At 39.8% G+C, this 25,216-nt stretch overlaps 3 protein-coding genes across 10 annotated transcripts in view; 1 reads left to right on the forward strand and 2 right to left on the reverse strand.

Moving 5' to 3' along the window:
* Window positions 1-1,002: 1,002 nt before the first annotated feature.
* Window positions 1,003-21,420, reverse strand: asb7 (ankyrin repeat and SOCS box containing 7). The gene is made up of 5 exons (XM_051712068.1): window positions 21,351-21,420; window positions 20,468-20,544; window positions 19,100-19,353; window positions 9,990-10,595; window positions 1,003-2,187 (listed from the first exon to the last, which is right to left on the reverse strand). Exons 2-5 carry the CDS (start codon window positions 20,512-20,514, stop codon window positions 2,048-2,050), a joined length of 1,047 nt encoding a protein of 348 aa, XP_051568028.1. The 5' UTR covers window positions 20,515-20,544; window positions 21,351-21,420; the 3' UTR covers window positions 1,003-2,047.
* On the reverse strand, window positions 2,048-12,598 carry LOC127447868 (ankyrin repeat and SOCS box protein 7-like). Its single transcript, XM_051710063.1, has 3 exons — window positions 12,583-12,598; window positions 9,990-10,595; window positions 2,048-2,187 (listed from the first exon to the last, which is right to left on the reverse strand). Exons 1-3 carry the CDS (start codon window positions 12,596-12,598, stop codon window positions 2,048-2,050), a joined length of 762 nt encoding a protein of 253 aa, XP_051566023.1.
* Window positions 21,421-21,468: 48 nt separating the features above from the next.
* LOC127448832 (ceramide synthase 2-like) overlaps window positions 21,469-25,216 on the forward strand; it is a 76,097-nt gene continuing 72,349 nt past the window's right edge. The window contains exons 1-2 of one of the 8 annotated variants that reach the window (XM_051711702.1): window positions 21,493-21,527; window positions 22,199-22,325. Coding sequence is in view for 3 of the 8 variants with exons in the window: in XM_051711728.1 (XP_051567688.1) it covers window positions 22,579-22,680 (102 nt within the window). In the remaining 5 variants the exon portion in view is untranslated. The other 7 variants (XM_051711684.1, XM_051711710.1, XM_051711693.1 and 4 more) reach the window with 7 other exon arrangements.

Consider the following 25,216-nt stretch of genomic DNA (forward strand, 5'->3'; position numbering starts at 1 on the left):
ATAAATTTTCCCTATATCTTCCCATAACAGAGTTGATATGCTATGCTTGACACACACACACAAAAAAAGGAAATAAAAAATAAAACAGAAGAGTTAAGAACTTCAAATAACTCCAACATTATTTTGCTGAATATAAATTAGATCTTCAATTGAAAGTCACAGCCCATGTTTGGAATGGCAAACTACCATCCTACTCTTACTATTTCTGCCATATACAGATATGGCAGAAGTAGTAAGAGTAGTATGAGAATTATGCCATTCCGAACTCAGTGGAACTTGTCACCACAAGTGTCACAACATAACAGGGTGGACAATAAGTCAAGGGACACACAAATAACCTCCACCATCAGTGTTATAATTGCATGTTTACCATAAATGAATACATGCTAGTGAGAGAATGTAATACAAAACACTTAATTGTATGATTTAGCACTTATTTTTGTCAAAGATGTTTGACATGAAGATCTGGTGACACGGAGGAAATGACACTAGGGCAATAAATTAAAATGATTTCATGTATTTAAAATGTGACTTTTCATAGCAGTGTGTAACATTATAAATAGTCTTTATTCTTTTTTTACAAGTCAATTAAAATCGTAATCTGTTGACATGAAATATTATAATACCTTTACTTTTACTGGGGACATAAAAGGCACTGAATTGTAGGAATGACACACTAACTTACAAAAAAAAGGTCACATTAGTCCCTCACCCAAACCTTTCTGTGACCTTGATTGAGATTTTAAGGGAAAAGATTTGTTTGTGAGATAATTAACCTTGGCTTACGAATGAAAAACGACTTCTGAATGAAAAACTGAATCATGGCATTAGCAAATGCCAGACAAACTTAATGCCATGTAGACCTTACAAGAGGCTGACAAATCACTTATATTTGTAGAAGAAAAAAAAAAAACAACTGTTAAGTGCATTTAAAATACCTAGAATTAAGAAAAGAAAACCCTGAAATTTTTTTTATTTAATTGACTGCACATATTTAAGAGGTTTTTAATGTGCATAAAAAAAAAAAAAAAATAAATTAAAAAAAAAACAAAGGGGGCAAATTAAAATTAAGCTTCAATTAATTAGTAATTGATTGATTTTTTTTTTTTTTGAATTATGGTTCCAAACTTTCCGGCATCAAAGCCCTTGACAGGTCACATGTAAAACAATCACTCAACAAAACCCCGAAACACTTTGATAAAATAAGCTTGTGACTTAAATAGTCTAAAAATATCTGCTGTACATACGACACAATTATTTACATAATCTTTGTTAAGGATTTATGAGTGTATATGTTCAACTTGTTGCCACTATATCTTTTCATATGCCTTTCAATGGCAACTATAGACAAGCACCTTTGATACCGAGTTTATACTGATAAAGATTTGTAAATGTATATTTTGTCTAATGTATATTCTTCAAAACAACAACAAAAAAGTCACTCTCAGATGTAGAGACCATGGGATTTTGCTGTGAAAAAAACAAACAAAAAAACAATTCTTAACAGTGCTATTAAAATGTTTAAAACTTAAAAAATAATTTCTCCAGAGTAAAAATCATGATACGGTTACCACATGCACATTTTTATTTATACAAAATTGTGAGGGTTACTTAAATATTTGCCAATTTGTTTCCAATGTTTCAAAGGGTTATCTTTTTCTTGTCTGAGAATTTAGACAATAGAACATGTCAAATATTTACAAAGGCCTTGCTGATTTAAAAAAAAATATTAAAAAATATTTGGTGCAAATGAGGCTCACATGTTCCAAAATTCTTCTGTCATGGGTCAGGAATTTTTCCAGGCATGCCCCCATGGTGCACAAACCAACACCTTCTACAAACGCATCAACTTGCAGCCCGTTGCAGTGCTCCCAGTTGCACAGTCAATCCGTAAATATGTATTTTCACTCCGTACCAACAAAGTTTTACAAAACTTTGACCTGCTCCCACTGGTTTTGAGTAGAAATTATAAAATAAAATAAAAGAGTTTGCATAGAGTCTTATAGAACCTACAGACATGCTCTTGGCCTGAGTTTGTCGGCCTCCGTCAAACACTGTCAAATTTGTGTTTTAAGTAGTCCTTCATGACCTTGGCAATGGGAAGATCCTCCAGAAACTTTAAACTCTGGAGACCGATGCACTGTCGGATCTTTATCCTGCACAGATCCTGCAAAGTCCTGGGTTGCCCTGAAACAAAACATTTGTCAGATTAAATACAAACCATGTTCGAGTCAATAAAAATTGGATGATTTCAAGTAGTTAATTTCTGTTTATACCATGGTCTATTTGAAAGTTTGATTCTGATTGTCTGGAATGCGTGTGTTAAAACTGTTTAATGCACAGGTAGTTACAGTGAGTTTTAATCATAGTTCTATATTAATGCACCTACTCTGCTGTCCTCTGTATTTGACATAGCCTCTGTTCAAACTACCTCTGGACGTGATTATAGTGTTTCAAGTCTAATGAGTCTCAGAGCCTGGATAAACCGTTACATTACAAAACACAACATCATCAAGTCATGCAATGCCGTCTTCAAATCAAGTGTGAAGCGCTAAAGAAAAGAAAAAAGACGAAAGAGACACCAGTGTTCAGACCCCATTTTACTATGTCCGACCTGGAGATTTTTCAACCTTAAACACCTATAAGGCTTGTAAGAAAAGTATAGTTTGACATTCAGCTATGTTTTGCAAACATTTGGCCGCCAGTGTGTTTGTGTGTGTACACACACAAACACACACACACACACACACACACACACACACAAACACAAACACACACAAACACACACACACACAGGTGGCCAAATGTTTGGAATAATGTACAGATTTTACCCTTATGGAAAGAAATTGGTACTTTTATTCACCAAAGTGGCATTCAACTGATAATGATGTGAAAAATTACTGTTACAATTTGAATCATTTTTTCAGCTTTGAATTATGACAGTTTTGCAGATCCTTTTTTTTTGGGCCCAATTCCCAATGCGCTTTTAAGTCCTCATGGTTGCGTAGTGATTCGCCTCAATCCGGGTGGCGGAGGACGAATCTCAGTTGCCTCCATGTCCCAGAACCGTCAACCCGCACATCTTATCACGTGGCTTGTTGAGCGCGTTGCCACGGAGACGTAGCCATCCACAGTGGCATCCACGCTCAACTCACCACGCGCCCCAACAAGAATGAACCACATTATAGCGACCACAAGGAGGTTACCCCATGTGACTCTACCCTCCCTAGCAACCGGGCCAATTTGGTTGCTTAGGAGACCTGGCTGGAGTCACTCAGCACACCCTGGGATTCGAACAAGCGAACTCCAGGGGTGGTAGCCAGCATCTTTTACCACTGAGCCCCCTAGCTTTACAGATCCTTGGAATTCTAGTTGTCAGTTTGTCCATAGATTCTGGTGACATTTCACCCCACGCTTCCTGTAGCACTTGCCACAGGTGTGGCGGTCTTTTCGGGCTCTTCTCACGCACCTTACAGTCTAGCTGATCCCACAAATGCCCAATGGGGTTAAGATCCATAACACTCTTTTCCAATTATCTGTTGTCCAATGTCTGTGTTTCTTTGCCCACACTAACCTTTTCTTTTTGTTTTTCTGTTTCAAAAGTGGCTTTTTCTTTGCAATTCTTCACATAAGTCCTGTTATGTCCATCAGTAATGTCCTGACTATGCTTTGTGATCAGTTGAATGACGCTTTGGTGAATTAAAGTACCAATTTCTATCCAAATCAGCAAAATCTGTACATTATTCCAAACTTTTGGCTGCCAGTGTGTGTGTGTGTATGTGTCTGTGTGTGTGTATATATATATATATATATATATATATATATATATATAAATAGATTTTCACAGATTTTTCTTTTATGAGGGCATTTTTTTTAAACAAAAAATGCTAAATATCATATGTCAAACACTTAAAATGTATTATAATTCTCAATCAGAACAATTGTAGTTAACTTTAAATTAAACTCAAATACAAAAGTAGATATAAATAATACAAAAAACACTCTGCTTGAATACATGTTAGGTAATTGTCCAGTCGCTATGTTACTGTTACAACAGATTTAGCTGTATTTTGATTTCGTTTCTGATATGTTTTTATTTATAAAAAAAAAAAAAAAAAAAATTCCATCTCACCCTGACCTTAGGGGAATGGCATTAGCACACAGTTAAGTGGAGAACTGGAGTTGCACTTGCAAAAAACACCAAATGCAAGTAAAAACAAAAATTGTAAATAAGTTATATAAGGATAGTCTGACCTTTGTTGATGTTGTTTTTTTTTTAAACTGACATAAGCAACATTAACTAATCAAATAGTGTATAATGTCTTAAAAAGGCACAGCAGAAAAAAGACCCATGTACCCTGTAGAGTCTGAGAAAATGTGGGAAATGAGCAGAACTGCCGTTCACTGGATGTTTTTTGTTTTTGGCACCATTTGGAATAAATTCTAGAGACTGTTGTGCGTGAAAATCCCAGGAGATCAGGAGTTACAGAAATACTCAAACCAGCCCATCTGGCACCAACAATCATGCCACGCTCCAAATCACTGAGATCACATTTTTCCCCATTATGATGGTTGATGTGAACATAAACTGAAGCTCCTGACCTGTATCTGCCTGATTTTATGCACTGCTGCCACATGATTGGCTGATTAGATAATTGCATGGATGATTGTTGGTGCCAGATGGGCTGGTTTGAGTTTGGTTTTTACTCCGAATGGTGCCAAAAACAAAAAACATCCAGTGAGCGGCAGTTCTGTGGTTGGAAACGCCTCATTGATGAGAGAGGTCAACAGAGAATGGCCAGACTGGTCAAAAGTCTACGGTAACTCAGATAACTGCTCTGTACAATTGTGGTGAGAAGAATAGCATCTCAGAATGCTATTCTGAGATGCGGGTTGGTGCTGTTTTGGCAGTATGAGGGGGACCTATGCAGTATTAGGCAGGTGGTTTTAATGTTGTGGCTGATCGGTGTAAATGAGTTCCAGCACAAAGAATTTATTCATTTTAATGGGCAGCTTTTCCAGTCCCAGCACAGACTGTGCACACACAAACCAATCCAGCTGGAAAAACCCACTACAAAGGCCTGGAGATGGACAACTGCAGCCCCTGTCTTGTCACTCTCAATGCCTTTCTAAAGCCCTCAAATACAGGTGATGCCAGAGAAAGTCTGGATCACAGATGAAAATACAGATGCTTTAAAAAAAGTGCTTTTTAAATAAATAATCAAAGTGAAATCGGATCGTGCTGATTGAGTTGACAGCGAGTAAATGACTGCGACAGGTGCCTTTGATATGGTGATATCAAAGTTGAAGCAAAGCGCAGGAATGTGGCCATTGTTACGTACTTGATCATTAGTGCTTCAGGTAACACGGCTTGCTTTTCTTAGACACTCGATTGTTTGGTGTTGGGGAATAGAGATCATAATGGTGTTTGTTTGGGAGGTTAGGCTGACCATGTGAGTAGTCAGTTGTGACTCAACTTACAGATCGTCAGAACTGTCTGATTTCAGATTTCACTACCACCCTTACATTTGACAAATTTCTGGAGGGAATATTAGCTCCTTTGATGATATTCTTGCGATTAGGTCTGAAAAGTGATAGTCAAGCAACCCCCAGCCCCAGAATAACAGAAATAATATGTTTGCAAATGTTTGAAATTAAAAATGAAATGTTAGCTGCAACTAAAAAGTGCACTATAATTAAGGGTGGGCATTACTAACTACCTCACAATACGATACATATTGCAATACATCATAATTAAATGCATCATATTATAATTAGAGCCCGACCGATATGGGATTTTTGAGACCGATGCCGATTTTAGAGAGGGAAAATTCACCGATTACTGATATGGTGGCCGATATATTTAATTTTTGAGCTGGAATGAAAACAGACCTTTTCTATTTGAATTTTTCACCAATATGACTATGCAAAGGTACTCAGAAGGCTGATTTCTTAAACAAATATTTTTTTTTCAAAGAATATTTGACATTATTATTATACATTGTCAACAAATTCTAGAAATTAACACTGAGAAAATAAAGAATAAATTAAAATACAATAAATAGCTAAATAAACATCAGTACTGTTTAGTATCAGTCAAATGCTGACCATTAAAATAAAGAATAAATCAAAATAAAATAGCTAAATAAACATCAGTATTACTGTTTAGTATCAATCAAATGCTGACTATATTAATACTGCTGAGTCAAGATAAACAGATAAGCAGTGGCATTACACCATATTCTGCTATACAAGTTCAGGGGAAACTTTCAACGGTGGAAAACCAGACTTTTAAATATTACATTTTATAAATGCAAGGACTGGAATTGTTCAGTTGAAGGGGGTACCAAACTGTGAATCCTGAACAAAACAGTTTGGTGAATACGTTTACTCATTAGCTTCCACACAGCTGACAACGATAGCCTAGTTTCAATCCACTTTTCGTGCTATTTTGTTATCGACAAAGTGAAAATGCGTAAAATTTGTTTTGCATAATTTGCCGTCTTCTGTCTGTTTCCATTCAAATGGCCTTTTATCGATAAAAATGGTGTGCGTGATGATGTCATGCCTAAAAAAAACACTTTGTCGCATAAGTTTTGGTTTATCGCAAAAGAAATCTGCACTTAAACAGTTTCCATACAGAAATGTGTGTTTATCGCTAATTCGCCACCCAGATGTCCCTAATTTTTTTCCTCTGAAGTTTTGGTAAAATGGGGAGAATATTGAGACAATTAATTGAAATTAACCAGCTAACTGTCATTTTAATTTCACAAATAAATGCAATCAGAAGACAGAATTGCAATCAAAAGGGAGCAGTTGCCCATCTGATTGGACTGTAATTTTGGTCCTGATGTCGCGCCTATCGCAGGTTGCCACCGGTTCTGACCCGAAAGCGAATCGTCATGGCCCTGTTCAAGCTGGCAACCTGCACCAAGTAGTGGGGATATTTTCGGTCTTAGTATAAGGATCATTCATCGATGTGTATATGCTGTGCACAGCTATTAAAGAAAAATGTTTGCGGTGTAATATCAGGGTTTACATATGATACATTCCTGATATTCAATAGGCTATTTTGAACAATCATCTAATCTAAAGCATTGCCATCTCAACTGTATTATGTCCCGTATATTTGTCCCACAACTTTTAACAACCAACTGAACTTGATTATCATCTCAAATTAATTTTAGCATCATAATGCAATTTACATTTTCTGAAGAAGCTCAGCAAATGCGATCCGAGGTAAAGAGGGTTAGATTTAAAATATTTAAAAGCTTTAAAAGGTTCAAAATCTCATTTTCTGAAAGTGAACTCTACACTGGACAAATAGTTCTGATAGTTTATAGTCTTGAAGTGTAGAAAATGTCATTCAGCCGACTTTATTCATCTACAGAACAGGGTACGGCTAATTTAAGTTTGTGTAAAGTATAGGTCTAAAAATATAATTTTTTTCGTTTGGTAATTAAAAAAAAAATAATTATTTAATGCGTTTTTCATTTGGTAATTTATTTAATTTAATACAGGGAATTTTGCCAGCATTTTTTAAAATGTAAGCTAAACAATAATTTAATATAATTGGGCTGTTAGTGTTTCAAAAAGCACACTGAAGCTTTTCTTCTAGTATTGTGTATTTATTTTTAATTTAAAACCTCTTTGTGCACAGAAATTATATGTTTTTTGTATTGTGGGCTAATTCCGTGACTGCCGTCTATTATTTTGAATGGTGTGGAAAAGCAACTTTAATAAATAGACACTAGAGTTAAACGGAAAAATATTATGTCGACTCTTGTGAAATTTTAGCGATAATTTGCGTTTCCATCAGCTTTATTTTGATGCGCCAAAACTTTTTTTCACATAAAATCCTTGGAAAGTAGTTACTAAAAGTAGCTACGTGATTAGCTAGTTAGCTATAAGCTCGTTGTCATGGAGAGTAAAAGACGGACGTTGTTTATTTTACTTTCCAGCATTGTGTCTCACCAACTACGTAACAACATAGCATGAAATCAACACTCATCAGACACAATCAATGTTGTCTGCTGAGCTGCAAAAATATGCTCTGATGTTTACCTTTCACTCAGCTACATTACTGACTGCACTGACAAACTACAGCTGGCTAACAGCAAACAGACATGAGTGACATGCTTGTCAGGGACAAGGTTAATGTTATATTAGTTATATTGAAAAGGGAAAATGATGGGGTCATTGTTTATTAAGTTTCCAGTATGTATTTCACAAACTAGTTAGCTTACGGAGACACCGTTTAACTCCGCCCTGTCTGCAGAGTCACGGTCAGCTCAGAGTCAGCTCTGTAAACAATGGAGTCGAAGCGCACTCTGCTGGACAAACTACCCTATGACACCAATTCTAAAGCATTGTTTTCTGCATTATTTGTTCTGAAAAAAAGTTTTCATATCGGCGCATATCGGTAAAATATATGCCGATACCGATATATTGGTGAAAGGCTAATATCGGCTGATATATCGGTCAGGCACTAATTATAATTATGTCACAATTTTAACTGCGCCAAATGCACCAGAGAGACCGAGTGCGTCCAAGCGAGAGAATTAACCTGTGGCATCAGTTTCAATCTCTCTAACGCTCTTAGCTTCACTTTTCAGAGATGTCTCTGTCCCTGTAACACTCAGAAGTTGAGAGACAAGGAGAAATCATGAGATTGGTCTTAAGGTAAGTTCTTAAGACAAACTGAATGGGTAATAGGGCTGCACAATAAAAAATATTTTTTAAATCAAGGTTACAATTACGGTTGCCACAAATAACTAATCCTGAAAAGTCAATTCTCTTTAGGTATACTACAATCGTGTCTATATTTTCAATTTACAATGTGTTTGTTGTTGTTTTTTTTTTTTTTTTATGTTTGTTTTCTGTTTTTTTAATGAAATGTTACTCAAGTGTTTAGACTAATCTAGGCCCAGAAAGACTTTTTTTTTGGCTGAAAAAGCCACATTTTTTTGTGCTGATTTTGTTGGAAAATCTATGAAATTATAACATGGTAAAGTGTTGAGAGTAATATAGTCTTATTGGCTGCTTAATGTATTATCAAATTTAATAAAATATTAAATAAACAAACTATCAAGGGGCACAGACTTTGGAAATTTGTGAATGATGCATGTCCCATTTCTGCAGAATTATGTGAGCACAGTTTCCATATGGCCCTAAGTAATGCCTGATTCACACATACTCCGTGAGCGAGGCATGAGCGGAGCGTGAGTAATGCAGTCGCTGTTTTACTTTGGCCACCTTTTCCTTGTTAATAATTCATTGTTTAATATGTTTAATGCTGAGGGTTGAACAGCACTTAGTAATTCTCAACCAGGTAAATAGTTGCTTCAATGACAACGTCAGGCAGTCACATGCACATGTTCATGTTTATCAACGTACTTGGTCGTGACTGGTTAATGTTGTAAAGCCTATACTATATCCCTCCATATACAGTACATAAGCAGACAAAAGTCTGTGGTGGCTGTGGGGATTGAACCAACAACCTTCCACTTAACAGTTCAGTGCTTTAGTCCACTACACCGCCACCACTCCTATACATCACAAGAGAGACCACATGAACTCCACCCTCTCGTGAAGCTTACCGTAAGCGATGATTTATAGTTAAAAAGTACTTAAATATTGATCTTTTTTCACACTAAAAGCGATCGCATCACTTTAGAAGACATTAATTTCACCGCTGGAGTTGTATGGATGACATTTATGCTGAGTGTCTGTGATTTTTTAAACTTCAAAAGTCTGGTCACCATCCACTTGCATTTTAAGGACCTACTGAGCCGAGATATTTTTCTATTTTTCTTCAAATGTCTTCTGGTGAAGAAAGAATGTCATTCACAACTGGGATATCATGAGGGGTGAGTAAATGATGAGATAATTTTAATTTTTAGGTGAACTATCCCCTTAAACTACAAATGAGTAAATTATTAATAATAACAATAATAATAAAAAACTAAAAATGGTAATTTTCAACCTACTTGTGACCTCCTGCAGAAAGTCCAGACAGGGCCGACTGATGCCAGACATAGTGACTGAAACAGCCACAGGCGTCTGGCCTTCATAGTTCCGCGTGTTCGTATCGGCTCCATACGTGTAGAGCATCCGAGCACACAGCACATCGTCTCTGAGCGCTGACAGGTGCAGCGGTGTTTGTCCATCCTCCAGACGACCCAGGTTAGTGTCCGCTCCCCGTTGCAGGAACATTCGGCAATATGAGTGGTTGCCCTTTATGACAGCATAACGCAACAAGAAGCCGTTCTGAATGTCTATGTTGGCGTTGTGATCAAGCAGAATGCGTACGCAGCTCGAACGTTCACGGATAATTGCGAGCTGAAGTGGCGTGGTGCCTTTATCACTGAGCGGGTCCACCTCGGTTTTGAACTCTAAGAGGAGACGCACGAAAGAGTCACGCCCGTAGTGAGCTGCCACATGTAAAGGTGTCCAACCGTCGTTGCTCTTGGCGTTGATGATGTCACTACGATACTCTGATTCCAGCATGAGGCGGGCGATACGGGCACGGCCATGCATGGCAGCGTAATGCAGGGCAGTGAAGCCTCCAATAAAGTCCTTCACTGTGGGATCCGCTGTGTGATCACAGAGAGAAACTCATGAAAATAAAGCAAACTAAACTAACTCAATGGAAAATCAAAAATATCTTTGCTGTTATCTAGCATATATGCCACGTTTACATTATGAGGAATAAACATGACTCAAAATATAAAGAGATCTGATATTTGGGCAACACATTACAATAAGGTTCTAGAGTATATGTTTACATTTAAGTTTCGTTAATACATTAGGTATCATGAGCTAACAGTGAACAGAAATTTTTAACAGCATTTATTAATTAATGTTCATTTATAAATTCAATATTGCTCATTCTCAGCTGAAAATAGATTAATGTTTTTGTATACAACTTTTAATGTTAAAAATGTATTTGTATATGCTAGTTTGCATCCTGCTACTATATTTTAAGGCAAATCCTTCTGCACCCCAGTATAAACAGTGGCATACATGATATGTGCTTTTTCATTTTTTACTATTTGCAGTGTAAATATTAACATATACTATCTGCATTCTCTCTAGTAACATGTAATATAATACTATTACAACATGTACAGTAAATGTACATGCCTCATATTATAATATTAGTTTAATAGCATATATTATTAAAAATATCATTATAATATTATTATAAATGACACTATGACATATAAAGTATATAGTCTGGCTCAACCTTATTATAAGAGTACAAACAACTGTGCGGTCAGTGCTATTTACATCTCGATGCAAATGAAGGCACTTTTTTTGTGGTACTGACTGATCAATCTGCAATATTTTACTTTAACTAAATACATAATTTATTTTGGATCACAATAATTACAGAGGGCTGTGCAATTTCAGAAAATCACAGTAAAACATGTTCATGGATCATTCAATCCTCAGATGTTTTGATATTATAAAACCGTTTATAGCGCCCTCTGACGTCTTGCTTGCATTCCTACACCTAAACATGTAGGAATACCTGTATTTCAGTAAAATTGAGATTGTTCAATTACAGTTACTAAACTTTAATTTACCTGCTGTGCTTACAGCTGATTATGCTCTCGCCCTTCTGTAAATTCAGACCTCTATAATAATATACAAGTCTGAACACCAATGTTGGCAGTGGAGGAACCTATGACTTAAAATTAATTATAGTGCAAGAGGTTAAAATATCACCTTGTGCATTTCAAAACTAGTGAACTGGCAAAGGGGTGTACTGTACACTAAGAATCATTTGAGATAGAATAACAATGCATCAGTGAATTAATTTTTCCCCAGGTCTAGTTGCAGTACTGATGATAGAAGTGTCAGCACAATGCCAAGACACTTTTACAATAACTGGGACAGAGCATAGATTGTTAAAGTGGCGGAAAACCTGTGACCCCAATTGTTTGGTTTGTTCATGAATCAGACTTTACTGGTTGAATGTTTGTTTTTGCACACAACCAACAGTGGCGGTCCTGACTCGCATGTTGATCAAACATGAGCCGCCCTCCACCCCACAAAAAACAAACAAAAATTTAAGAGGTTGCAACTAACATAAAAGTAGCAAACTATGTTAAATCTATTTAAAAAAAAAAAAAAAAAAAATCATTTATATAACTATCAAATGCTTATTTAATTCTACTATAAATTTTACAGAATCTTGATTAGGGTTTTAAACAAATAGGGTGTCAAAATTTGATTGAACAAATAAATTTTTACTAAATTAAACAAATTAATTGAATCGAAATTAAGTGAATTGATTAGTTGAACTGGTTTATTTACTGTGGAATGGGAGGGCGTGGTCATGTGTCTGTCTGTGGTAAAGTGGTTTAGGCTCGTCACCTGGGCTGTAATTACTCTAACACCTGTCTCTCATTACAGTGATGGCGGAGGGAGACCTGATAAGGCATGCCAGAGCATCAGAACAGGAGAGAGTTTCAAGAAGACAGATCTGAGAGAGACTGTGCTGTCTAACCGCGTGTTTATGTTAGTGGACGGTTACCGTCAACTGTGTGTGCATCTGTCACTAAAAGAACTGACCTTGAACCTGTTTCATTGTCTCCTGACTCCTCCATCGCCCACGAACTTAACATTATCATGGTGGTGCCGAAACACCGGCTTTGGAGGAGAACACTGTTATGGAGTCCTCACCGCTGGGCGAAGTCTTCAGGACCCTCGCCAGCATCCAGCAGAACCAGCATCAAGCCCTCATGGAGGTACACCTGGAGTAGGAACAGCGCTTCCAAGTCCTGCTCCAGGCACAAGCGGAGGACCGGCAGGTGCTCTGAAGCCTGATCGCCAGAGAGGGGCCTGGCGCTGTGACCTCCCCGGAGCCTACCCCACCTGTAGCCCTGATGAAAATGGGGCCAAATGATGATCCAGAGGCCTTCCTTGACCTGTTCAAGAGGACAGCCAAAGTATGGAAGTGGCCTCCCGATCAGTGGGCTGCCCACCTATTGCCCTTACTCTCCAGGGAGGCGCAGCTAGCGGCACAGAAACTTCCCGCTGTCAGCCTCCTTAACTACACCCATCTGAAGAAGGCCATCCAGCAACGGGTTGGTCATAGCCCGGAGCAGAATCGACAGCTCTTCAGAACCCTGAGCTTCGGGAAGCACGGCCGCCCATTCGCTTTTGCCCAACAGCTCCGGGACGCCTGCCGGAAATAGTTGCTGGTGGAGGGAACCCGCGGCGCCGTGGAAATTGTCGATCTGGTGGTGTTGGAGCAGTTAATCTCCCAACTTCCTCGAGGCATGTCCGAGTGGGTCCAGTGCCACCACCCGGCATCGCTGGAGGAGGCTGTCCAGCTGGCAGAGGACTACATGGTGGCATTTCCATGAGGCAGGGAAGCAGTGTTTTCTTCTTCCTCTCCTCTCTCTCTCTCCACCCTGTGTCTCAAGTTTCCTCCCCCCCATCCCTCTCAGTCCCGCCCAGTTCCGGCTCCCCGGAAGCGGGGAGGAGCCCCGCCCAAACCCCATCCCCGGTCCAGGGGACCCCTTCCCTTGTTTGTCCCTCCTACTCCCTGTCTCCCTCCGCTATCCCCCCCAGGTTGGCAAGACCGCCCCCAAGAGTGCGGAAGAAAAGCCAGGGCCGGTCTGTTGGAGCAGTGGGGAAACCGAGCACAGCCAGGATCGTTGTCCGGTGATGGAGGTGGGGACACTGATCCTGATCCCCGATGCTCCACAGGCCGGGCCGGGGCGTATCGGATACCTTGGTGGATTCGGGTTGTTCCCAAACCTCTATCCACCAATCCACTTGCTTGGTGCAAGGCGGGGCATTGGGTAAGAATAAACAGGTGGGTGAGGTGTGTGCACGGTGACACTGACAAGTATCTGGTGATTACCATTGAGATACGATTCAGGGGGGAAAATGTATAGAGTCGAGGCCGCGGTTAATTCCCACCTCACCCATCCACTAATTCTGAGAACCAATTGGCCTGGTTTTAAAATTTATTGAGGGTAATGTGTGTGGATGAGTCAGGCAAAGTGCTGTCACGGTGTGTGATGTGTGACGCTATGGCTGGAGAGGCGGTGCCAGGGCCGTTGACTTCTGCTCCGCGTCAGGATGACGCAGACGAGGAAACGCCAGTTGGATGCTGCGAATGCCAGCTGGTGAATCCACCTGCCACCCCAAAAGCGCCACTGCGCCCTCTGCCGTTGATCGAGGTCCCCTTCGAGAGAATTAGCATGGACCTCATCGGGCCATTAGAGCGGACTGCACACGGCCATCGCTTTGTATTAGTTCTGGTGGACTATGCAACGCGATATCTGGAAGAAAGTGCCTTTAAGCAAAATCTCAACACTTAGTGTGGTGGAGGCACTCTTCAAAATGATCTCCCGAGTGGGGATTCCAAAGGAAATCCTCACTGACTAAGGCACAACATTCATGTCACATACATTACGCGAACTGTACGAATTACTAGGTATTAAATAAATTTGCACCAGCGTTTATCACCTGCAAGCCGACGGGTTGGTTGAACGATTTAATAAGACCTTGAAAAACATGATTTGTAAGTTTGTACACAAAGACGCTAGAAATTGAGATTAGTGGCTCGAACCCCTGCTGTTTGCAGTATGAGAGGTCCCGCAAGCCTCTACAGGGTTTTCACCATTTGAGCTACTGTATGGGCGTCAGCCACGCGGCGTGCTCGACATCATACTGGAAGCTTGGGAGGAAGGATCTCTGAATAGCAAAAACCAAATTCAATATGGTCTTGACCTTAGAGAAAAAACTCCACACTTTGGGGCAGGTAACACAGGAGAATTTGCTCCAAGCGCAAGAACGTCAACGCCGACAGTACGACAGGGGCACACGACCATGCAAGTTCACACAGGGAGATAAAGTGTGTAGGGCTTTACTGGTTGTTTAGATCAGTGTTACTATCAGAAATAATTAACAATTATTTCTTTAGTTATTAATTAATATTTAAATTAATTAATTGAATCTAACTCATTAAAACCTCATACGGGGCTCCAGTAAATGTAGTGTGCTACGTTTAGGAGCAAGTTTGGTTATTAGCAATAATTAATAATTATCAAAGATAATTATTAATTATTAAAATCAATAGAACATTGATGAGAATCAATGTTAGCTTTTTAAACCTTTAAATCAACAAATATCAAAGATAATCGTTAATTGTTAACATCGATGAAACATTAATTAAAATTAACACTAGCTTATTGATCATTCAAATTCAACAATCATCAAAAATAATTATCAATTATCAAAAATCAACAGAATATTAATAAGGATTAACATTGATGGGGCACCACCCTGGAATCAGGGACTAATAACCAGATAGTAAAACAGTCTCAATATTAGATTGTTTTCTTAGGAAAATCGACATCCGAAGAATATCGATTTTCGGGAAAAAAAAACAACGAAGGCTGGAATCCGAGCACTGACATCCCGTCAGCATGACACAGGCGTATGCAAAACAAACCAAAACACTTCTCTTTGTAATATAAACAAAGTTTATTTATGTAGTAATATCAATTAATAATTAATACAATGCAGTCAATAAACTTCCGACTTACAACTACAAACTAAACAGTGATATGATTAGACATGGAAATAAAAATAATCCTATAACACGAGGGTGTGTGTGTGTGTGTGGTTAGTACGAGAGAGAGAGAGAGAATTAAGTGACGGTCCTAAAGCCGATTTCACGATCGTGGGAGAGAAAGCAGTTGTTAGTTTATCGCTCAGAGACGAGGTGGATGGCTCGTAAAAGTCCTGCGTTCTTTGACTCTTTAATGGATAAATTCAGTTTGCCGGTTTCACCCGCGATGGCGAAAATGCACAACAGTCCAATTTGGTTGGACCACAATACAGCAAAACAAATTTGTGATAATTAATACCCTGAGTATTAATAATGAGCGGACATGGTGGTCCGTAAACTGTACAAGCAAAAACCTTGAAACACAAGAAAATATTCTATCTCTGCCCAGACGTAAACCTCTTACTTGAATCGCATGAGGACACAAGTAGAATGTGTGTTCATCTGTGCTTTAAATCCGACCCGGTTCCTTGAGGCTCGTGTGATGACGGGAGGCCGTTTCCTCGCTCTGTTGGCGGGCACGGCTGTTGATTCTCGGCGGGCTGGCGGAGAACTTCAGAAATGTCGACTTGATTGAAGATGGAAGAGAAATCTTTAATCTCTTCACTTCTGCAGGCAAACGGATGAAGATGCGGATTGCTCGGCAGTCTCCTTCAGATCCGTTAGAGTGTTCGGTTGAACACAGAGTAATCTCAACTCGTCCAGCGAGATGGAGATTGTATGGCCACAGTTTCAAGTTGGACGTTACTTCCTTGTGCCACGAGGTTGCACCTGAGAGCAGCGATGAGCTGCGTCTACACACTGCAAACAAAGTTGCTGGAAGCAAATCCCGGAAGCATTTCAGAGGTATTTCTACTCCTGATGATGTCATGGGTTGAGGTGCGTTCTGTTGTGTGCCTCATCCAATAGGAGTTGAGAGTTCGATCCTTTAGTGAGCAAGGCTTCATGGGATTTGTAGTCTGTTTTGGACTCCCTTTGTTTGATTTTGGTGAGATTTTTATCAGTATAATTTACGACTTTGAATGTGGGGGCTTGAGTTAGGTTTTTACGACTGTGTTAGGCCTGCCTTTGTCTTCTATCTGAATACATGACAACAAGTGCTTGTATTGCTGCCCACTTCGAGCTCCAAATTACTAGCCAAGTGGCAAGGACCCTTTGAGGTAACACGACGAGTTGGAGATCTCGATTATGAGGTTAGGTGAATGGATAGGAGAGGGGCATGTCAAACCTACCACCTCAACCTCCTCAAACCATGGAGGGAGGTGGTACCTGTAGCCTTGGCAACAGTAGTTCCAGAGAGGGCGAAGCTCGGGCCAGAGGTGACTCCCAAACCAAGTTCATTCACCCCGGTCCCCTGTGGAGACCACCTCTCACTGTCGCAGCTTACAGACATGGGTTGTAAGTGGAATTCGCAGACGTGTTTTCACCCCTTCCCGGTCGCACAAATGATATAAAGCACTATATTGAGACCACACTGAGGGTGGTGGTTCATAGCCACCCCATCGTCTTCCTGAACACAAGAAAAAGATTGTTCAGGAAGAATTAGAGGCAATGCTGGAAATGGGCATAATACATGAGTCGCACAGCGATTGGGCCAGCCTGGTAGTTCTGGTACCGAAGAGCGACAGCTCGGTCCAGTTCTGTGTTGACTACTGGAAAGTGAATGCGGTGTCCAAATTTAACATTTACCCAATGCCGTGAATTGACGAGTTACTCGATTGGTTGGGCGCGGCTCAATTTTACTCGACGTTGGACTTAACAAAGGGTTATTTGCAGATCCCTTTAACTCCAATGTCCCGAGAAAAAAACGACTTTTTACACACCATTCAGATTACACCAATTCGTGAGCCCTGGCCTTGTTTCAGCGCCTCATGGACAAGATCCTCAGACTGCATATGGCATATGCCGCCGCATATCTAGATGATATCATAATTTATAGTAATGTCTGGCGGCAGCATATGCAATATCTGAGGACTGTCCTGAGAGCACTGCGGCAGGCGGGACTCATGGCCAACCCGAAGAAGTGTGCAATTGGGCGGGTGGAAGTTAGGTATCTGGGGTTCCACTTGGGTCACGGGCAGGTGCGTCCACAGGTTAATAAAACCGCAGCGATCGCAGCTTGCCCGACGCCCAAGACCAAAAAGGAGGTAAGGCAATTTTTGGGGTAGGCTGGCTACTACCGGAGGTTTGTGCCTAGTTACTCTGATGTCAGCAGCCCACTGACTGACCTTACTAAAAAGGGGGCTCCCGATCCAGTCCAGTGGACAAAGTCGTGCCGACAGGCTTTCCTTAAGGTAAAGTCCGCACTTTGTGCGGGGCCGCTGTTACATGCACCTGACTTCTCTCTCCCCTTTATTTTGCAGACGGATGCATCTGACAGGGGGTGGTGCTCTCACAGGAGGTGGGTACTGTACAAAGTACAGTACCATCGAGAAGGAGTGTCTTGCGATTAAGTGGGCTGTTCTTACCCTTGGCCTTCACCCTCTGTTCCGATCACGCTCCTCTGCAGTGGCTCCATCACATGAAGGATACTAACGCGTGGATCACCCATTGGTATCTGGCTCTTCAGCCCTTTAAATTTGAGGTGGTCCACAGACCTGGGGTGCAGATGGTTGTGGCTGACTTTCTCTCCAGAAATGGGGGGGGGGGGGGAGTAGGCAGGCCGGATGTTGCCCTGGCCTGAGTCAGCAGTGGGGGTATGTGGCTTGGGGGGGGGGCATGGTCATGTGTCTGTCTGCAGGAGAGGGAGAGTGGTTTAGGCTCATCACCTTGGCTGTAATACCTCTAACACCTGTCTCTCATTATAGTGATGGTGGCGGGAGACCTGATAAGGCACGCCAGAGCATCAGAACGGGAGAGAGTTTCAAGAAGGCAGATCTGAGAGAGACTGTGCTGTCTTACCGAGTGTTTATGTTAGTGGACAGTTACCGTTAACTGTGTGTGCATCTGTAATTAAAAGAACTAAACTTGAACCTGTTTCGTTGTCTCCTGACTGCTCCATTGCCCATGAACTTAACATTATCACATTTACATAAACAAATTCACTAAGATAAAATTGGCTTTCCAAAGCCACAAATAAGTGGATTGGTGAATCGTTTGTTTTAACCGATACTCTTATATGAACAGTCCGAATGAACACATTCTCTTAAATGTTTTTGAGTTCCCATAAGAGAGAGAGAGGATGGTTTAGGCAAGTGTGTTTGATCACTGTCTCTATCTGTTCGGCTGCTGCATGAGCACTACAATGTGACAAAAAGCATTGTTGTGTTTTGTCATGTTACATCATTACTTGCAGGAAAAAGTAGCTTGTTAATGGAAAAGCTACACTATTGTCAAAGTAGTTTAACTATTGTCACACTACTGTATAATGTAATTGAAATGGTAGCTGAGGGGGCGCGGCTCGTCTTTTAGAGAGAGTTATCATCGTTTTGTATATTATCTTACCAAGCATCGCATTAACTTTGACCATTTCCGATGTCCAAAAACAGTCAACAATTTTACCTCCGTGTTCGAGGAAAACACGCACACAGCGTTCCTTGCCCTTTGCTGCAGAGAAGTGCAGCAGCGTCCAGCCATTGGCGTCTCTGATCTTGGGCGAATAACCCTGCTCCAGCATCTTGCGAACGGTGTAGACATCACCGGCCGTCACCGCCGCCTGGATCTGCAGCTCCTCCTGCAACTCCGGGTTCCTTCTGCAGTGATGGTTCAGCATCCTGTCACATCTCGCAGTATGGGGGTCAGACGCTCCAGTGTCCCTACAGTCAAACACACACTTCTCACATTAGGAAGGCATCATTCCAATATTTGGCCAATATTTTCCCATTTTTAGATTTTTGCCATCAGCTGAAAACCATGGGCAGTTAACAGAAGTGTTAGTTCTCCTTTGAATTTTGAATAAATATTTTGTAAAAGAAGTGTTACTTTATGTCTCTCTCTTTCCCATCATGAAATTAAATAACTCATAATATATAGGCAACCTGTACTCTAGATATCAGCATCGGCCATTGAAAAACTATGGTGCCCCAGGGGTAACAACCAGATCAGCAAAGTAAAACAAAAAGTTGAAAACACAAAGGAAATAAGCCACGACACAATGGAAATAAACTACAGCACATCAAAATGGAGCCACAACGCATTTATGTATTTCATTTGTGTTAATGAAATTAACCGAAAAGAATATTTTATAAACAGTCCATTTAAAAAAATGCAGTGACTAATCGGGATGCACGAAAGCAGCAGAGAGATATGCTCTAGTTACCTGCTATACATTTAATGCAGAGTGCTGCCCTATATCTCCTATGCCAGCATCGCCACAGCAAGTCACTCACAAGAGAAATGTCCTGATCAGCGAGTAATGGCTTTCCATTAGAAGACACTCAATGTATGCTAAAAATGTCTTTTTAAATATGAATGGATTTTTTTGCCTTTGGTTTATATATATATATATATATATATATATATATATATATATATATATATATATATATATAGATACCAACACATTGTCGAGAGTGAGTATTGTCCAGAGCACTTCTGGACAAATAAGTACAGCATTTATATATATATATATATATATATATATATATATATATATATATATATATATATATATATCTTTGTTTTCTATTAATTGTGACTTAATTTTGTCAGACTGTGGCTTTCATGTTGTGTTGTGGATTATTTCTGTTGTGTTGTGTCTTAATTTTGTTGTGCTGTTTTATTTTTTATTTTGTTTACAAATTTTTGTTTACTTTGCTAATTTGGTTGTGTTGCGCACTCCTGGGCCAACGTAAAAAAACTATATCAGTCAACCACTAGTATCGATAGATTATATAGATAATCACAGAGCTCTGCCAAGATCACTATTACCATTCACTGATGTCTCGTAGATCTGAAACAGTCCTTTTGTTCTGCATCCATTTTCATGTCCACTTCAGAACTTGATTCTGTAGATGCAGAGTAAATAAAGATAGATCTTCAGGCTAATACACATACACATATGCATACTTTTGCAAAATATATATATCTATAAATGTACAAAGTTTATGTATAAATGGTTTTTCATGTGCGCAAACATCATTTAACTATGCTAACAGCATTTAGATTTTAAAAGCAATTTTTATTTGCAAATCTATTGAAATAGGGCCTCTCTGTCTAGGAATACATATTTACAGACACCCAGCATATCACATTATTATCTTTAGCCTTTGAGAAAGAAAAAAAAGAAAAAAGAAAAAAAACAACTGCAGCGAGCATTTGCACACCCACATTTCCTATAAGAAGACAGACACATACGCTCATAGATCTAATGCATGTTTATTACCTAAAATGTAGCAAATAAAGGTAAATAAACATGTCTGTGGCTACTGCACTAAGAACAATGAATATGTTAGCTGGTGTGCTAAACCAGCTGTAGCAGCTAAAATAGCCTGAAAACAGATACCGAAGCGTCTCTTTTTAGAGATACACATAATTTATTACAGTACCAATAACACTTATGTTAATACATGTATGATAATTCTGATTAAACTGAATGAGAATCTGACTGACTCTGTGATTGACATGAACTGTTATTGCATTAGCATAGTTCGCATTTAGCTAGCGATTATTGATCACTTTTACAACAACACTAGGTTTAAAGTTACTTAAACTCTCTTTACCCGAGGATGGAGGATAACTGCATCTATATATTTGCCTATTTAAGACAATAATAACTTAGAGACAGTAAAATAGAAGTATATAATATACATACTGAATAAAAAATACAGTCTGGTAGCCATGAACATCATCTCCTAGGCTTCAAACCGCAGCGACCAATCAGGTTTAAGATGTCAAATACGTCATACAGGCGTCATATTCCTGCAAAAACATGCCGGATAAAGGTGTTTACGGCAATTTTGACTTTTTGACGGCAAACGATGCTCCGTGTGTAAGTGGTTTAAGTTATGTTTTGCTTTATTGGTAGATGACATATAGTATGTTCGAGAATCACAAATCAGCATTTCGAGTGAGAAGCGAACTAAGTTCTGTCGCTTCTTTTAATTTTTGGTATTTTTTTTTGGAGATTACGTCTGTCTGTCATTGGATGCCACCTCTGGGGTTTTATACATGAGAGCAACGAGCAACGAAGTCCTGTGTAATGAAACTTCGCTGCTTTTGTTAGGCAAATATATATTTTTTCGTATTCTAATTTTCTGAAGTTTGTATTATGAGCATCCAATAATCTATGGACTGGCTGCAGTGCACTGGCTTTTCATGAAAGGTATGGGTGATTCTTCAATAAAGGGCACTTTTGGCTACTCGAAAATATACTTTTTCAAACTATGTTTCGTGTTAAAACATGTATCGCACGGCCTCGAGAAAGGTCCGGTGTTCTGACAGTCTGTGCTACCAGCAGTAAAAACGGTGATATGTAAAGTTAAAACTTGGGTAGCACATGTCTGTTTGGAAATGTCAGCAGTATTGGGGCAATGATTGTTGCAAATACAAACATAAATGCCAAATAAATCGTAAGTGTGTATATATATATATATATATATATATATATATATTCCTTTTTGTGTGTGTGTGTGTGTGTGTGTGTGTGTGTGTCATTGGCAGATATCACCGAGAGGCCACTCCTCCTGACACCCCTACCTACAGGCGGAGGGTGAACTTGTTTAGCTACCTAATTTTTCAGCGTGACTAGGGCGCCGCCATAATTCTCCATGAATGTGGACTTCTTCCGGTATAAGCCACCTCCAGCTATTTAGCGACACAAAAATTCTACGTTATGTTGGTTTATATTGCAAACTGGCAATATATGTCATAATATTATTATCATTAATCATTATTTTCATGAACACATTGGTTTGTAGCTCAAATAGTTATACTGTTTATCGCATTTTGCCATCGTTTTATTACACGCGCAGGCAGAGTTTTGAAATAAATAAAGGCAACATTTAAGGTTTTGCAGATAAACATGAATTTTACGTGGAGACATGGGGACATTAAAAAACCGCATCGTCACGCTCTCAAGTATAAGAAGCTATCTGTATTATCGTCTCTTCAATAACAACACAGCAACAAGTCAATATGTACAGGTACTCTTACTATAAATGCTGACTTTAGAAACGTATCCGACATTAGGATATAATTCTGCTGTACATCCTGTGGTTGTGTAATAGTTCATAAGCCTATCACTAAATTCTGGTCATATTATCCTTCTAGTTATTTACATTGTGGTCAATGACAGCAGAACTCTGTCACACTTAACGGAAACGCAGCCGATTGCTTCTGCTTTGCAAAATAAGGTGGATACTTTCACCTGGCACTGCAGCGCCATTTATACTTGATGCACACCGCACTCACGACAGTACAGAGAAAATATTAATCCAGCAAGAAACAACGGCAAGAAGTGCTTTGCTGAACTTTACATTTGCCTTGCCAGGTATTATAATAATAGTTAATGTTTGCTGGCCATATGCAAGGGTGAACAAAACAAAAACACTAAGGCTTTACACATTGTCTGTAGCTAAACTCAAGCAATTTTATTTGTTTACAGTTTAGATACTTGTGTTTTATATTTTATTTCCTAGTCCAGATAAGTTCTAAATTTAAAACAATTGTATGAACTCCAATTACATTAAAACATGTTACACCACGGGTCTATTAAATGCTTGATTCTGATTGGTTCACGGACGTTCTAAGGTGTGCAGTTATTTTTCAAGTAAACGCACCGCTATGGAGTAGTTCCAGGTCTTGACCGCATAACGGTTCCATATCACGTCGCCAAATTATTTCAGTTATTTCAAAGAGCCCTACAGGTTACCACAGGAAAATAACCAGTTAAAACAAAGACATTGGTTAAAGTAACTCGGTTAAGAACATCAAACAATATCTAAAATATCCTACATTTATTTCAGTTTCTGTTAAAAAGAGCCCTCGTCTCCCCTGCACTTACGCACACACACGCTCACATACGCACATGCTGACGCGCTCACACACTGAGACTCAAGTCACTACCAACAAATAGAACCACACCCCCGCGACTTGATCAATAGACTAAGACGCCGCTGCGCTTTGTGACCGCATTACCACCTCGGGTGTGCATTATTTTTCAACAATTCAATGGTCCGTAGTCAATTATTCCTTAATATTTTTACATTTTATTTTACATAGTATAAACTAAACAAGAACTGTTCAGTTATAAATTAATGAAGCCAAACTCTAGTGTATTGTTTAGACCTTTTTGTTCAGTGTAGAAAAAGTAGTGGATACATATGCTTAGTTGTCTTTCTGAACAAGAGCAACTGAGGAGCTGCAACAGGTAATTTCAATGTGAAAACATTGTTCTTTTAACATTTAGCAGTAGTTTACTCTGCCTCAAAAGCACAGGTACATCTGCCCTGCCCCTTTCCTCGAGTTCATCCAATGGGATTGAAGCAGTGCACAGGTTGTTCCTGGCAGGGTACTTAGTCTTACAGGCTCCATATGGTTAGGATTAGGGTGGGGGCAGGGTTAGGGTATCTGCAGCCTGCCAGCAACAAACAGAGCCACTTCTGTACAGTGGGTGTGAAAAGTTTAAAAAATTGTCATGTGCATGACCACGCTAAACGAAGCTTTGCAGACACCAGGCTGTGTCAAGTATAAACCAGACTATGTAATCCCCCCAACACACACACACACCACCACTTCAGAGGTTATAATAATAATAGCCTAATAATATTAAAGGAGCACTCAGTAACTTTTTCCCCATTAAAAAAGTTTTACTCCTTAAGAAATCAATTGTAATTTTGAAACATATGTATAAAATTATGACCACTCACATGAGATGAGGACTCTAGTCATATCAGTAACCTTATAAAAGCTGTTTTATTCTACCTGGGGCAGTGGTGCCCTTATTGTGGCTGCCGTTTTAGAACCACATGACCACCTGAATACTGCTCACTTAATCTCAGTAACCGGCTTGTAATTGGACACTTTCACTCTTGGATTAAATTAATCATGGCTGATTGTGAATAGTGAATTTCTACAATGGCAACGGTAACTGAACACTATTGATTTTGAATGATGCTGCATCCACACCACTAGGTGTCACTGTAAGGGTTAGATGTTATCATCTTTGTTGGGCAGTTGTGCTTGCAGTGGAGATGGTAGCGCCCCTTGCTCAGTGCTTTTGAACAGCTGCTTAAGATGTGCGCCAGGGTGCCTTTTGCTGGGCACAGTGTGCCTGACGAGCTCTCCAACTTTTCCCAACAGAACAAGTTGGCTGGGCTTGGTAGAATGTCATTGACAGCCTGGAGCAGGAACTTGATGTGGTGGGGCTCTGCCTTCCAGAGCTCAGCCCATGAGATCTTAAGCTTTGTTGCTTGCTTCAGTCTTGTCCAGGATCCGTGCTGCCGCATACCAACCATCCAGCAGGCTTGCACGGGTGACCTTGAACTCTTCCACCAAAGATGCTTAAAGTCCCCCTGAAGTGCCTTGAGGAGAGCAGTTCCCTTTTGTTGGAATTCGAGCTGCGTATTCACTATGGGACACCATCTGAGTGTCACATGGTCTGAAGCCCTTATTCAATCATGCCAATTTATTGGCTGATGGTGCTTAAGCAACTCCCCTAGGGAGCTACGTCACGGGCTC

The sequence above is a fragment of the Myxocyprinus asiaticus genome, chromosome 1 (genome assembly GCF_019703515.2).
Source record: "Myxocyprinus asiaticus isolate MX2 ecotype Aquarium Trade chromosome 1, UBuf_Myxa_2, whole genome shotgun sequence".
Taxonomy (NCBI): Eukaryota; Metazoa; Chordata; class Actinopteri; order Cypriniformes; family Catostomidae; genus Myxocyprinus; species Myxocyprinus asiaticus.